This window comes from Nipponia nippon, unplaced genomic scaffold, assembly GCF_047370975.1.
Source record: "Nipponia nippon isolate SJK-2023a ecotype South Korea unplaced genomic scaffold, ASM4737097v1 scaffold_1, whole genome shotgun sequence".
Taxonomy (NCBI): domain Eukaryota; kingdom Metazoa; phylum Chordata; class Aves; order Pelecaniformes; family Threskiornithidae; genus Nipponia; species Nipponia nippon.
In genome coordinates this window covers 24534285-24550858 of record NW_028262290.1, presented here as the reverse complement: position 1 = coordinate 24550858, position 16574 = coordinate 24534285, and the positions used below count along the sequence as shown (strand labels likewise).

Here is a 16574-nt window from a genome sequence, read left to right as displayed (position 1 = left end):
TATGTTCTTATTATCATGACAATGACTTTACACAGTACACAGGAATTCCCTTCATAAACTTAACTAACTCCATGTTAAAAGTAGTCAGATTTTTGCTCCCCCCTCCTCCGGAAGAGCATTCCAGAGCTGCGCTGCTCTCCAAGGCTTGCGCAACTTTTATCTTCATTTTATTAATGGCTGCTTTATATCAGTTTTTTTCTCTGTTCTTTAGCTTAAATATTTCATTTTCCTCTTAATGTCTGTATGCATGGTGTATTTATAGACAGCAACCATATGACCTTACATGCTTATTTTCACAGGATTATACCTGCCAAGCTTCCTTGTAGTTTTCTTTTTGCAAGTCATATTCCCCTGCCCATCCTAGGGGATGTAACCTTTTTTTCTGCATTACTTCTGCTTAGATTTAATCTGTTTGAGCCGGCGTTGTACAGTATTCTATCGCTTTGTACAGCAGTTTTAATATTTCCTTATGACTAACAGAATTTTTCACTGAGGAGGATAACAATTGTTCCAACTTAAGTAATGTTGTTGTCTTAGCTCCCCCAAAATATCTAGGTAAGGAAGAATGAGGCACACCCTTCCTGTCATTTTATGAAGTAGCCTCTATTCCAGGGCTCAGTCCAATAAGTGCTGAGAATCCTCATCTCTCATTAAATAAAAGCTACAGAAAAACGTTTACACTTTGAAGGAAAAAATTCAATCTCTCCAAAGGCTCAATGAGGAGAAGAGGTGGTGTACTTTCTGAGTAGTCAGTACTTTTGCTAGGCTTCTTAAATCACTGTTTGGTGAGAGTAGGGCATCTTCACATCTATAAAACAGCGGGTCAGAAATGAGGGACAAGAGGACTAATTAGCTGCTTCCTCCAGCGTTTGAAACTTGAAAATCGCTGTGGTCAGAAAGATGCTTACTATGGATGTGCCGTTTAATGAAAAACGTTGCACTTGGCATGTGTGCCTCCTGCCTTGTGATGGCCACCTTCCTGGCACCAGCGAAAATGCTGCTCCTTTCGGCTGAGAGCTTTGAAGTGCTTAAATGAGGATTATGGTAATATTTCAAATGAGGCAACTTGCTTTATTGCCAGGAATAAATTGTTAGAGAATCTTGATTTCTAGTACAAATCTAGGCTATTATGAGTCGGAGATGTCCTTGAGAAGCAATATGTTACATTATTTTCCTGAGATGTAAAATCTATATATAGATTGTGATTAAGCTTTTTATGTATGTTCAGATTCTGTATTATTGCCTGGTTTATTATTCACTTACTTTCATCAGTTGCTAATTCTCTCTTTCCCTGCAGACTATTTTATCCATTTTGAAAGCAGACTGTTTTTTCCTCACATATTATCTATAGCATGAGCTACTTCACATTGCAAACATAAAAACAAAGAACGTTGCATTTAATTTTCCAACTTTAATACCTCCAGTATTTGTACATTTTTGTACAGGACTTTATGAGACTGCAGGGAACTCCTGTATCTGGTGCTCTTTGTACTGCATTTCTTGTCCCAGTAGTGTATAACACACTCAAGAACTCAGCTTTGTGCCACAAAATGGAAATTAAATGCATAAAAAAGTATATTTCACCAGGGATTAAGAACTGATTTAAGTTTCGGGATATTCTGAGTATATGTTATAATCAAAGAGAAGCCTGGATCTCATTGTGAAGATAGGTTTCTTTTTAAACATATACATCAAGCTAGATTTCTATTTTTAGAAATGCTCTTAATTGGCGGTGGTGGGAGGGGAACCCACATTTTTCAGTTGAGCAAATAGCACAAGCTTCTTGTTCTCTACCTCACAGATTAGGGACTAAGCAACATACCAATAGCACTTGTAGGTGCTAAATCAACTTGACATGACCTTTCATCTCTTCCAAAACAACCCCCATCCTTAGAGGCCCCAGCTGCGCACATATAAGCAGCAGAAAGCCCCTGGAGGAACTGCTCTTGCTGTGCTCGTTATCTGTTTCCTCTCACAATACTCCTGACTTCAATCTACCTTTGATGGTACTTTCAAACAACATTCAACCCACAGTCACCACTCGTATCCCTTGGTGAGGTGTTGTGCCAGAACTATTCTTTTCTCATCATGTTGTTATTCCTTTCTTTTTTTTTTTTTCCCAATTTATGCACCTGGCTTTCCATTAAGTTACACCAGAAATTAATTTGATCTCCTGTAACTTATTTTCAAGGTGCCCACTGTTTAGGCAGGGCTAGAAGAATATTCCCATCCAGTTTCTGAAGTATCTTTTACTGATTCTGCCTTTTTCCCGTAAAAAAAAAAAAAAAAAAGAAAAAATAGAAAAGTAAGATGATGCTTCTCAGCTGAGAATAATTTACTGGGTTAACAATGCAACAACAAGCAATACATTATTCAAAGAAACAATTCTCTGCTTAGTTGATTCAGAGAGAGCCGTAATGTCTGTGCCCCCGGAGCAATCGCCGAGTTTGTTAAGAAACATCACCCTCATTAAGGACTGTGGATCTCTTCGCCTCTCATATATAAAATTATGGGTCGTCAGCTGGAAGAGGTAACTTCCAAACAGTCTAGAAAGCGTTTCCCAAGATAGCGTGACACTGCTGGCAAAGGTCTGGCTCTGGTATTTATTTCTCCTGCTAGTACAGAGGGTGGAGAATTGTCTCACAGGTGTTGAGACTTAAACTGAGCTCACACTGGGCACTGCAGAAATTTGTTTGCCTGACATCGCCTCACCCTTTACACACAATCCTAAATCATGTAAGTCCTCCTTTGGATAAAGGCATGCATCTGGCTATAGGAGGCAGTGGCACAAATCCAACCCTTCAGCTTCACAGAAGTGTAGAAGAAACATCAGCACCTCCCACTCTTTTTTTTTCTTTCAGGGTACCAATGGGGTTTGGCTTCTCACTGATCCCTGTTCAGAAATAAACAGGACTAAATTTTTCGGGATTGGACAAAGTCTGCTATAAATCTGCCAATTTCTTCTATCTATCTAAAACACCCTAAGAGAGCTGCCCACTTTCAGATGCACGGTCCAACATCTGCTTGTGGTCACCACACGCGCAGGCGCTCTGCGTGGTGCACAAGTCTGTGTAGTTCTGAGCAGACTGTTCCACCGATTACGCTGTTGACCTTCAAAGAAAAGTTGTAATCACATTTGGAAGATGAGCGGTACTCAAAACATCACGGGTTGCTTGCCAGCAGCCACTGCTCTGCCCATCTTAAGTCCTGTCCCCCTTGCTTCACCCTCCCGGCCTGTTTGCCGTATCCTGACGTGGCTGTTCCTGCAGCCCCCTGACGTATGATCAACGGGTGAGGTGGTGGGGTCGTAACATAGCAAAATGAGTGGCTGGAGTTCCTGATTTAGGAATGTCAATCCCACCAACTTTCAGTGGAAATTCTCCTTTTAAATTACTATGCTATTTTTGAAATTCATGTTCTGTCCCATTCTAGGAAATGTTCTGAGCATCGACACCCTAGCATAGCCCCTTTAATGACCAGTCATTTAATTACCCAGTAAATTCTAATGTATTTCTATTGTACCAGTGCCCAGGCACTCCAGATCAAGGACTAGCACCTCTGTATGTTAAGTTTTCCAAGTATGGCAAAAGACAACACATCAAAAATATGGCTTACTTTTGGGAAAAATACATTCTCTGCGTTGTTTCTTCTTTCCATACCGAGGCACAGCTTCCTACTGTCGCTGTTAGTATGATCCTTTTTTAACATTTTGATCCCTACCCTGAAGACCCAAAGGAAGAAGCCCTGGGTGTATTTTTCTCCGGCGAAGCGGCTCTCGGTGTTCCCTGTGGGAGCACGCTTTAAAGAAGACAGCCGAGACCTGGAAAGAGGCTGGTGCTGCATGCAAGCACCTGCAGGAAGCCTGGGTCATCCCCATCCAATTGCCCCTTATGCATCTCCTCCTCTCTTGCAGCCAGTGGAGAGGCAAGGCAGGCTCCCACAACAGCAACACCTCAAATGGCCAAAGTCAGGATGCAGCTCCTTCTCCGATCCTTTCATATTGAGCCTGGCAGGTGAGCTGTCAGGTTTGACAGTTGGTTTTTGCGTGGGACTTCTCAGCTGTGGCACTGGAAACGCTTTATAAATATAGGGCAATTTTGTTTATGCTCCCGGTGGCAAAAATGCACCGAACCTTCCTTATACTTCTGTTATCGAGGGCAGCCCCGCTCCTGGCTCTTGTGTTCCCCAAGCACAATGAACTGGAACCATACTGGGGCTCTCACCAGTGCTGCCAGGGCAGCGCCGGAGAGCGCAAAGGACACCTCTCCACGCGAGCTGTTACGCAGCGCAGGCCTGTCCCCCAGCACGCAAAAATACAAACGTGCTTCCTCACACCGGGCAGGAGCCTCAAAGCGCTGAAGCCATTCACATGCCCGGAGATGGGAGTCATGCTGGGAACAGGAGGTGGCAGGTGTTCCCAGGTGCATTTGATTTTCTTAAGAATCCCTTTAGATTCAGAGAGAGGTCAGTCCAGACACACTAAGAATATAGAAGAAAAAGGCTACATGCTCTGACAGACATTTCATGTTTCCTGAAACAAGGTATCTAGGATATCAGAGAGTTTTCCTTCCTGAGAAAGCACAATTAAAAAACCAAAATGCATCTCTCCATCCTGCTAGAGAAGGTGAGAAAAAAAGCCATGGCGAATGAAAGATTAGTCTACTTGGATTCTGGTCTTTTTAAATAAAACATTAAGCCTGTACAGTCCAGAAAAGAAGAAGAATAAACCTGAATGGAAAGCAAAGCTGCAGCTGGAAGAGTGTTCAGATTCTTTGCTTACAAAGTGCCCAGGACAGCCATGTCTTGCGTGGTTTCATTTAGAGGTCCGGACCAAACATCTGAGGCCAGCTTCCCAAAGTTTAGATTCCCAAACTTTTAAGCACAGCACAGTGTCAGGTATCCCCTCTCCTCACTCAGGTCAGCAACAGGCAGCTCTTATGGTATTTCAGGGGAGCTGAGTAAGCAAATATTAGGAAAGTAAGGCCATGCAGCTTCTGTCACTTGCTGTGACAAGGGGACACAGCAGCTGTTTGGGTCTGCAGGACAGCGCACGTTCAGCCCCGAGCAGCCTCATTGCCATTGATCAGGACAGAAGTGGGAAGGTGGCTCAGAAACGCGGCAGTAATCTCTTCTTAAATGTGACTGACTTGTCGTTCCTCGTTCTAGAGGGAAGAGCTGAACTAAACACTTTCGTTCAGCATCTGTCTATAAAATAAAATGTTAGTCAAACACTTTGCCAATAAGACTTCCTCCTACTTCAGCTGCAAGATAGGACCTAACCGTCATGCTTTTTGTGGAGTCAGTAACTGCAGATAAGTGCTAGATGTATAAAAATTGTGCCAGTTGATGGGCCGAATAAATCAATGTTAACCACATTTAAAAGGCTTCAAACTTATACACACTCTTGGAATAAATCTGCATTAATTGCTGGGATGTGGGGCTACTGTATTGCTGGTTCTGTGATCCTAGAAATCCTCCATTCCTTATTTTTCCCAATAACTACATATTTGGGGGCTGTTTAAACATCTGGGTGTCAACAAAAGAGTTATAATTACACTAACCAGGAGAAAGAGGTTTATGGAATCTAATACAACTCTATTGCCATCGATTTCAGCCACATTACATTGTGGAATACAAACAGCCCCAAAAGCTAATGTATTTCTATCAAAGCTGAGCAATCGGTGGATGTGCTTCCTTCACAGGCTAGGTTGCTGAAAAAATACAACAGGTACATATCTGTCCATCAAGATTTTCTAGCACATACCCATCCTGGGTTACCAAATTACTTGTGATTGGTTTGGAGTTTCTAATGGGATGAGAGTGACTCTTGGAATGAGTCAGAGCAATATTTCAGCTGTATTAATTGAAATACTGAACCAGTACTTACTGCATTAGAGATTTCTGTTCACTTTTCAGAGCTAAATCAGGTTTGGATTAAGCAATTATACGTGTATATAAATCAGTGCAGTGTTGAATATTAATACAGCCACCTCATTATTTTCCGGGTGGTCTCAAGAACTTTATTCTGTAAAGATCAACTAACAGGAAAACCAAACCAAAACTTTTCCCAGATTTTAGGAGACTCAGAAAAAGTTATTTTATTAATTGTATTTATAAGAACAGTTTGATTTGTTTCTGCATTTTTTAATACAAAACACTTTGAAAAATTCTAGTCTTCTTCCATAGTTTCAGCAGGGAAAATTGGTAGATGACAAATAAATACGACTTATCTACAGACTGAAATAAGGCCTGCATTTTAAAAAGAATCTCATGCTTTTGGATATGGTTGCTAAGAAAAATGGTAACTCTACTTAATCCTTCTTCAAATAATCTCTGACCTCCATAATCTCTGGACTATGACACCTGTTTTCACGTGCGATGAGAGATCAAAAGGACACCTCTTGCTGTTAAGCCTGTATACCCCATTGTACTGTAATAAAAATGAAGTATCAATTGATGCATCACACTAAAGGCTTAGTGTCAGATAAATCAAATCAAAAGCTTTTGGTCTCCCTCTTTGATGTATTGGCCGAGAGTTTTTCCTTAACAGTAACCATGCAGGCTTTGGGAGCCCAGGAGGAGTGCAAAGCAGCAGAAAAATCTGAAGAGGGGGGGAAAAGTAGCGTTATAAACATCTGAAGGCCACAGCCATCTTCCCGTGCATCGGCCCCTTCAGTGACACCAAGGGAATGAAAGGACGAAAAGTGTGTGTGGGGGGGTGTTTGTGTGCGTGCCTGCGCACACCTGCGCACGGCGAAAGAAAGGTGATACTGCTCAGCTCCAAATACTGTCCCTGAGGGGAGAAACAGGACTAGGAGGGCTACGTTTCTCTCTGGGAGTTGGCTAGGGAGAGATACTGTAATATAAAATATCTGTCCTCAGAAGAAATATCCACAGGGAGAAGAAGCCAGATCTTTAGTAAAGAACATGCGGCTTAATTAATTTGACAGAGAAAACTATATCCAGATACATCAGCATGTGGCCATGTATATTTACAAATTTGCTTTCTGAAGTTGTCACACCTAAAGTAAAAAATTCGGAAGGTTGCTGGCGTTCGCTGTGCACAAGTAAATACCATTAAGCTTTTCCTCCGTTGTGACAGACAGAAAACCACCATTCGAGCCCAGAATCAGATTAGTTTAATTCTTTCCAATGCTTTCCTGTTGGCTGGCCCCAGGCTGCTCCCTGCTTGCTGCCCAGTTTACCCCTCTGAATTTTCCGTGGCCTTTAGAAAGGCCTGTTTGCACTGAACAGGTACCAGCACCAGGCGACAACTCTGGCTGTTCGCCTACAGCACATGAAAACTTCCCGCTCCCACCATCACTTCTAGCAAAGCTAAACCCTGTGCCTACAGTAAGAGCTTGGGAGGCCGAAGGACAGCACTACGGGACTAAGAAATGTCCTGGCGTAGGGCACAGAACGATCATTAGCTGATGCCATTACACAGGCTCTTCCACTGCACTGAGATAATTTCCTAAGGGCCACTACACATTTTTTGTACATCAGTATGAAAGTGGACACAAGGAACTTTTTCCTTTCCAAGGGTTAAATGTGATTTTCAGATACCTTGGTGTGGGCATGCCTGCACCTGCCTCGGGGGCTATGGCCAGGCTGCAGTCCTGCCAACACAGCAAAGTTGCATCAAGAGCCGTTTGCCACCGCGGCCTGGCCTTGTCCCTGGGATAAGGAGCTGGCTCTTGCAAGGCTTCCTACACCACGGGCATTGGTTTGAGCACAGGGCTACCCTGAGGCTGATCAACAGCTCCCAGATTCATGCTAAGTCTCTCGGTGGCAAAGTGGTACCCACTGCGTCGTGCTGCTTCCTCACACTTTGCAGGAGCCTCGTGCCTCCACTACAGCAGGGGAGGGAGAGGAGGAGGAGGGTAGGAGGGGGACAGTGGTTCCCAGCAGGGCACAACACTTACACGACATGCTGAGTAGGTGTACAGCTCATTCAGCCCTCTTGATAAAAGCACCTCCACCCGTACCTGCCCAGGGTTAGAGCATGGCAAGGCTCTCCATGCAGAGACAAACATCATCTGCAGGCAAAACCCTCCGTGCCCCCAGAAAGGAGTGCGCGAGGAAAGGAGGAGAAACCACCACTCTTCCAGTGACCTTCACTGGGCTTTTTCTCCATGTTTATTTACTTGGCACTGTTATGGTATGTTTCCATTTATAAAATTTCAAAAAATTAAAACGTCTATCTTTAAAAGTGGCAACTGAGTAAATAAAGCACAAACATAAAAGACAGTAAACATGAATGGAAGAAAATCAGATGTGAAACAGCGACGTAGAACAGGAAGTTACACAGATGACTACCTGATTTGCTTTTGTCAGCCAACGCTTTTTTTCCTCACATCCACAGTTAGCCTCATAAGCAACCTGGCCAGGTGCAAATGCCCTATGCTTTTTCTTTTCTCCCTGAATACATTTTTTATTAACAATCTCTTTCTTCCTGTTTCTGTAACAAATACAGCTCTTCTCAACCTAGAAGACTCTCTAAGGCCTAGTGAAACTAAGCATGAATCCATACTGAGGAATTTGTGAAGCAAGCAATGGAAAAAAAGTACCTAGTAACTAGTCTGCTTGGGACTGAAACATTCTGAAGGAGAAAGATTTGGTTAGAATCTGAACATCCCGTATTTTCAAATGAAGGGAAAACAGGATAGCCGAGACGTTACTTCAGTCATCTCTGAATAGAAGAGGATAAAAACTGTTGCCGACATTCGCATTTGTGCACCACGTCCCAAGAACACCTGGCTCAGGGGATGCTCGCAGAAGTAATGCCCACGTTCATCTTCCTGAGCAGGGGGAAGAGAAGCAGCAAAATATGGGGAATTTTCAAGTATTCTTTAAAAACCCTGACAAATTAAAACAAAATAAAAAAAAAAGGATGAGAGCACGCTGTGTAAATGGTCGTCCCTTTCCATCATGAATACACTAAACAGAGAGGAGAAATACATTTTGTGAAAAGGTATTTTAAAACAAACTTAACAGGGCAAGTCCCCGGGTGCAACTTAATGACTTCACACTGAACCATCAATGTGATTTTGCCTTTCCTCCAAAAGATGAGGCCATCACTTCACCTAGCACGATACAATGGTGAGAAACACCATGCGCTACCCAGGACTTGTCTTCTCCAAGGCGTTCATTGGCAATAGTGGACATAACACTGCTGCACCACAGCCTGGTAGAAATATCCCCAAGCCAATTTCCCAGCCAGCTGTATATTACAGAACATCCATCATTGCCTTTCAAACTACGGAAAGAAATGCCACAGTAAGCTGGAGCCGTTGATATTTATGAATGCAAAGAAATAAAGACTTCCTCACATCATAAGTTCTTTTTAATTAGTTTTATAACCACATATACACTTAAAATGTAACCCTCATCGTATCACATTGATAAAACAGCATGCACACGAAGTGCTTTATAGAAGTTGTACAGTATACATTCTGCTTGGAAGCACCAGTGCCTATTAACGGCGACTAAGGCTCTCTCACGTCCTTGCGCGCGGATTCACTCATTTCGAGCCGTATTTGTATGTGAAAGTTCAACGCACTGGATGGAGAAGCAGCCTGAGCCACCGTGCGCTCCCACCTAAATATACCTGGGCAAATACAGGCAAGCTATTATTTACGGTAGATAAACAGTAAATAATTATAATATCCAATAACTGTCGGATTAATTCAGATTAGCAGTAGAATTTTGTCACTTCAGACATACCATGGTTCCCTAAGGAGTTTTGTCCACAAGTCCCTTTTACTAAAGTGTCTTTGTGGGCAAATTCTTAGAGAATAATTTTAAAAAAATCAGAAAATAAATGGGCTATGGAATCAAATTTAAGACATTAAACATATTCAATTTTTCTAGTGAAGCCTATCCATTACTTATTGTTCTCATTACGCTAGAAAATCAAAGGAGCACCTAAAGCTGCTCATGTCCGCTAGTACCTCCAAGGAAAGGATGTCTGTGAAGACTTCCAACGTATTGGGGTGGTGCTCAGCTCTCTCAGGATTAGGCCTTTAGCAACCTTAGATCACAGAGAGAGGGACTTCCACAAAGTATTGAGGATTTCTGTCCTCAGACTGGCCTGATACTCTTCCATTGAGATCCTCAGACTTCGAGAGCTTGCAGCAACGTCGAGCTGTAAAAATCCTTTCCAGAGCTGACTTTGAGAGCTGTGGTTTTCTGCACTCACAGCTGGGCTCACAGCATTATAGAAAGGAAAAAGCATGAGAGATGGCTATGGAAATGAACATTAATGGTTACTGTTAACATGATTTAGCTTCAGTTAGAATGAACAACAAGACGACATTTATACATGAAAAATTAGCTTTTATTACAAATGTTTAGTAATAAGTACTGATTTTTCAACTTTTTTTTTTTTTTACTTACTAAACCTAAACATACAAAGTCAGAAGCAAACAAGAAATTGCTTGGTTAAAATCTTACTGAAGGTTAACTTGTCAGTAGTTCTATCAGATTTCCTGCAAGGCTTGCTTTTAAAATGTCTTGTTTATTGTGCTATCAGCTTTCCTTTACAGAGATGCTCATCCTCCAGTAGAGATGTGTAGTCATCAACATGGATGATTTGATTCATTTATATAAACAGAAGAAAGAAAAAATAAGTTGCATCCATCTCTCAATATAAACCCTATTTCTATACGTTACACTTGCACATAATTTAGAGCCTGTTACACTGGCTTCTGAAGCCAAAGACAGCTCTTACGCTCACTGCAGCATGCACCATATCAGAAGGGCAACATTACTAATTTCATATTAATTGGTGAAAGTATTCTTTGGTCACAAACATCCTATATCTACCCAGTTTACAGTATCTCAGAAACTATTTTTCACCCATTTTAAGTAGCTTGTTTACATTTTTATTTTACTCCATGGGTTTCAGATTTTTCTCCTGCATGTATAATCCGTACCTGTGTGCATGCATGTGCACAAAATTTATTTGAGTTGTTTCTATGCAGGCAGATCAGGAGTGAAGAAAGAATGTCCTTTATCTTCTGATACCTTTCAGATGTCAGACTGCAACAGCTCTAGTCTAAAATGGCCCTGTACTGGAGTCCCTCTGGATAGGCAATTCATTTTTAGTGCACTGCATTACTAAAGTTTTCAGAATACACAAAATATGAACATTGTGATCATTTTATTACATTGTCTATTACACGGTAAAGCCACATTAGTCACAATCAAAGTCTTAGTTTTGGTGGGAAAAGTTTAAGAGAGTAAGGGAAAAGAACGCTGCTAATGATGCAAGCGAGAGTGCCTGGACAGTGACACTTTGCTTAAAAGGCACACCAAGAAAAGGCAAGCTAGGTTCCTCTCCTGATGGTTTAAATCTGGTTTATATTTTTTCTTATACATATAGCTATGCATATATATATGTGTGTGTATACCTACACAAATATATGTATGCACACACACACCTTTGAGTTTTTGAGAACAGAAAGTTCAAGAATTAGAAATTAATTTTAAATAAATGAGAACCACACTAATAGGGGGAGGTTGGTGCTGATATCTTTTGCTGCATTATGATTATAATCTAATGACAGAGTGATACGATTATACCATTTTTTACTTTACGTCATTTCATTGTATAAATGTGAGGCGTAAGACCACCAGGTGCATTTATCTTGCCTCAAGTAATTTTCATGGATCTTCTGTGTTCTTGCTTTTTCATAAGGGATGGTCATTACTTTAAGAAACATGAAGAAAGTTCAGGGTAAAGTTGTTCTAACAATCACAATTAAAATTTATTTGTCTCTAGGGTTTACATGTCAGAGCGTGGCGTGCACGCAAACACACACACACACACACAGAATGACAATGACAACAATGGCTGCATACAGCTCAAACCCAAGAACTGGTCCCAGCATGGCTGCAGTATGCTGATCTTGTAAAAACTTCTGTTTTCCTTTTGCATAAGCTTTATGATATAATGCACCGTTTCCAAAATCTGCACTGTTCCATCTAAATGGTCCACATATGATGACGGTAAATGTTAAGAGGTATGAGATGATTACTAAATTCCAGAAAACATTTAACAGAAGATGTCCATACAGTAGTCACCATTAAAAGTTTAACAGCTGAAGGCTGAATGTAAAGATCTTTTCAGCTGTATTATTTAAAGAAGTATGACTATCACAGTAAAGTTATTTACACAAAAGGCAACAAAGTAAAGATATCAATAGAGAACACAGTAGATTGTTCAGAAAGTGGATCACATTTTCTGCTAAGTCTGAAATATTTCTTGCAATATTGTAAATTCTACCTACCAGATATCCCACAACATAAACCAGACAGAAGAACTTGTAAAAAGATATTAAGAGCTTGGTCCTGCATTTCTGATTCCCCAAAATCTACCACAGAAGACCACAGGAATTTTGAATGTTTAGTGATTGCAGGACAAAACCCTCAGAGGACTGCAAAATGTTGCTTCTTTTCAGTACTTATTATATATAAAGTATTCAGTTGATTTTCTTTGGCTTTTAAATTACTATTCCCTTCATATCTATAACGTGAAACAAAATCAAACCAAACCCAAACCACTAATAACTCCCCTCTCCCCTTAAAATGGTGATAAAAAACTAAATGAACCAAAAAGCGTATCTAGAAAGTGTAGCTGTTACTTCATTATAAAACTACGGCGCAAAATAGAGATTTATACTGGTCAGAATTGCAATAGCAATTGGAAATTTACACTGAAGGAGTGACTGCAAGTATTGCTTCTCCTGAATAACAGAAAAATCAAAACTGATTAGGCACTTGTTTTCTTGTTTAATGAGAGATCATTCAGTGTATGTAAAAATGATAGGAATACTCTTTAAAAGAATGCTCTGTATATTGCTCAACTACAGCCACAGTCCCTGGTTCAGGAGAGCAGAAGAACATGTGCCTATTACTTATTTTATGCTTACATCCTACTGGTATGAATGGGCTGGATACACATTCAAGTGCTGTCCTGAACTGGGATGCTTGCTGAAATTAGAGTTTTAAAAGATAATACAGTGGTGAGCTTCTTTTCATTATACTACAACTCCAATTTTATCTAATCTGGCTCTGCTCTCCACAATATTATCCTAGTACTTCCTAATAAAAAAGAAAACAGGCATAAAATAAATAGGATAACCAAAGATTACATAATAAATATGCTACTAAGTGGGAGGAAAATATATTGCAACATAAGGCTCTGTAGTGTTGCACAATCAAGAAATCGTTTCAGGTGCTCCAAAACACAACTCCTAATGTACAACACCAAGTTACCACTATACACCTGAAAAAGATTGGGAAGTAACAGATTAAATTTCTATTACATTAAACATTTGAAAATATAAACAAGTGGTAATGTGTTTCACTGCCTTTGCAGAACAGCATATGTATGTTCTTTCACTGCTCCAATTGTCATTGCTTGTGAAGGAAAATTCAAAAGATTGGGTTTTTGAAAACTCTCATAATCGAATTCCTTCAGACTTACAAAGTTACCAGTGTCCATGCTGACTCATGGTATCATCTCTGAAAGTAAAACAAACTCAAAAATTTTGTTGCCTCCGTTTCTTTGCATCCATCGCATCTAGGATAGGTTGCCTCTTTGCAGTGTACCTCTGACGAAGCTCCTCAATTTCTCGTTCCATCATAGGGTCCAAAGCCTTTAATCGCATCTGTAATTCTTCTAAACTCAGATTCTTTAACTGTAAAACAACCACCAAACAAACAAACAAAAACCCAAAACATAAAAAAGATTAAAAACTATTTATAACAAAAATGAAAACCATCACCTTTCATAATCCTTTAGTTTACAGTTGCAATGTTTTTTATTGTTGGGTTTTTTTGATTTTTTTTTTGTTGTTGTTTTGTTGTGGTGTTTTTTTGTTTGTTTTTTTTAAACGCACTTTGAGCATATGTATACACATATATAACTGTTTATATAACCAAAAGCCTTTAGTATGCTCCACAGTAAATAATTTAACAACATATGAAAATACAAACACACACAGTACATTTAATTAAAAAAAAAAAATCACTTTGCAAATAAATATAGGGCTGGAGTTTAACTCATTAGGCTGGAAAAAAGCATGCCACAGTATACACCATTATATTCGTGTATATAAATTATATTGCTTAATCAAATACTTCTAACTGAACTTCAGTCTCTTGTAGAAACCTGAAAAATAGGGACAGCTGCTGTAAGTAATAGTCTGACAGATATTTAGAGGTACTTTCTGATAAGAATGACAAGGCACCCGTCTTCCTCAACAGATTGCTGCCAGAACTAGTCAAAGCAAATTGCCAACAGAGTGTTTAAATAATACATGAAAAAATTTCCTGAATTCATGGGAGGGAGTTACCTTTGACCAAGCTCTTCTCTTTCTAAAAATATTTTCTCACAAATGTTAAACAGTTCATTACATTGCATTCATTAAGAGCGATGGGTCATATAACAAGTAAATCGCTTCACTGGCTTGCTGGCTGCTGCGAGTAAGTTGGAGTCTTGTCAGGTACTGAGGCACGTCAGGCACTACTGCCCCAGCTGCTCTTGCAGGGAAGGATCCACACTGGAAATACGTTCCTTTGGCTGGCCTATGTTTTTTTTTTTTTCCCCTTGATGAAGTCTAGTGCCTCTCTGCATTTTCTCTCTTGTCAGAATTGCCTATGTGCCAATTACTCTTCACCGAGTGTGAAAAACATCAACAAATTTCAAATAGCACAAATAATTTCATCCCAGTAAAGCAATAATCTATATTTTGTTTGCAAATATTCTGACATTGCAAACAAGCACACCACCTAGCTCAACAGAAAAAAAAAAAGAAAATATTTTCTGAATCATCCTACTAATGAGTCAATACTTTGTTCATGAATCTAGGGCAGTCTTCCATCAATACAGTCTGATCTGTTTTCCCTGAGGAATGAAATACTACTTTTCATCTTTATTTTTATCAGCATCTGAGGTATATAAATTAGTAACACGTATTGCTACATACAGTCCAGACCCCAGCCTCATGACTTCTACTAATAGACTACATCGTACATAGTAAACAAATAACTTAAAGTCTTAATAAAGAGGGAGCGAGATCAGAAATTCATAGAAGAGCATATAGAAAAAGATGCACATTTTCATGCAATGCCATTTTAACAATGAGATTCCTAATGAAGATGAGAATTAAAACCCAGATGTCAAAATATCTTCCAGGACCAAAGATCCTTAGACTTCTATGAGCTTCAGAGACCTCAGATGCTCTCAGTAGCTCATCAGTAATGTCTGTCACTCCCAAGGACAAATGACACCTTTTGTTTCTTATGAGGGAAAGAGTTGCCTCACAAGGAATTAAATATCATCTAGTTTACTGTATTTCTCCCATTTAATATATATTCCCCTGTTTAACTGATCCCAACACAGCACAGATGAGAGGAGCAATAACCCCATGGTTTTTAGCACGTGTGAGAGGAGAAACATATTTGGGGCTCCATGGACCAGCAAATGGATTAAGGAAGGCACCGTGAATAATCTCGTGTGTGAGTGTTTTGTGAGAACTGCCACTGAAGGAGTCTCCTACCCGCTCTGGGCCAGCCTGGGCAGCCATTTATTCCCTCTCATCACCACTGTAGACATCAAGCTTACACTGCATAGAACAGACTCCAACTTACGCGATTGCATAATTATTCTGTACTGAAAAATGTTTTTTTTATAAATTGTCAGAGAAGAATGTGATGGGCGAGTTTTTATTTAAACTTCAATCAAGAAACAGAGCCAGCAAACAGAATTAAATATTCTTTAAAGATCACAGACAGCTGGGCTGGAAATTAAAATATAAAAAGAATGAATTTTTAAATCCAGGGAATAAGAATCGTTCAGAACGATCGCAACCACATCACCCAGGGGACCCAGGGAGCCGCAGTACTCCTCTGTATGAATGGCTGATGCTCGGGACATTCAAAGGAAGTAAATAACAGAAAACAGGAACATTAGGAAATGGAAAATAGAGTTATGAAGGTCTCATCTATCTGGCATCAGATGCTGGACTAGGCAGGAACAGTCAGAGAGCTCTATGTACTATAGAAAACCACTTAAGCACATCTAAAAGCCACAGCGACTCTAGGATGTGTGTGTGTCCATGGATGTATGTGTCTCCTTGGTAAATTTCAAAATATTTTTTCTTGACTACTGCCTATGCTATAGATATTACCTCACGAAGCCCAAAGCCTGCAAAAGCCTAAATGCCGAATGCAACAGCAAATATATCAAATGAGATGCGCAGAAATAATTCAAACAAGATATTTGATTATTCCTATGTAATTTATCCCCTGCACGATAAATACTTTGATTCAAAATCTTAAAGTGATAGAGCGCATGAGTCTCACTTTCACTTGCTAACAGTTCTCAAGTTAAACTACCATAAATAATTCCCCACAACTAGGGCTACCAGCATTAATGGGAAAAGAGAGGAGAGCATTCAGGTGTGTAAGCTACAGGAATTCAAAAAGGCTTTAAATTATATTTTGATAGCTTTTTAAAAGCTGTAAACTGTAGCAGTTCAGTAATCAGGATAGTATTTGTCTGA

The 16574-nt window shown here is 40.0% G+C and overlaps 1 protein-coding gene across 2 annotated transcripts in view; it reads right to left on the bottom strand.

The window, feature by feature from the left end:
• Positions 1-9328: 9328 nt before the first annotated feature.
• Positions 9329-16574, bottom strand: part of STK3 (serine/threonine kinase 3) — a 138197-nt gene continuing 130951 nt past the window's right edge. For both annotated transcript variants that reach the window (XM_087749075.1, XM_009469315.2), the window contains exon 11: positions 9329-13706. In XM_087749075.1, coding sequence (XP_087605201.1) covers positions 13548-13706 — 159 coding nt within the window. In that variant the 3' untranslated portion in view covers positions 9329-13547. The remainder of the gene's footprint in view (positions 13707-16574) is intronic.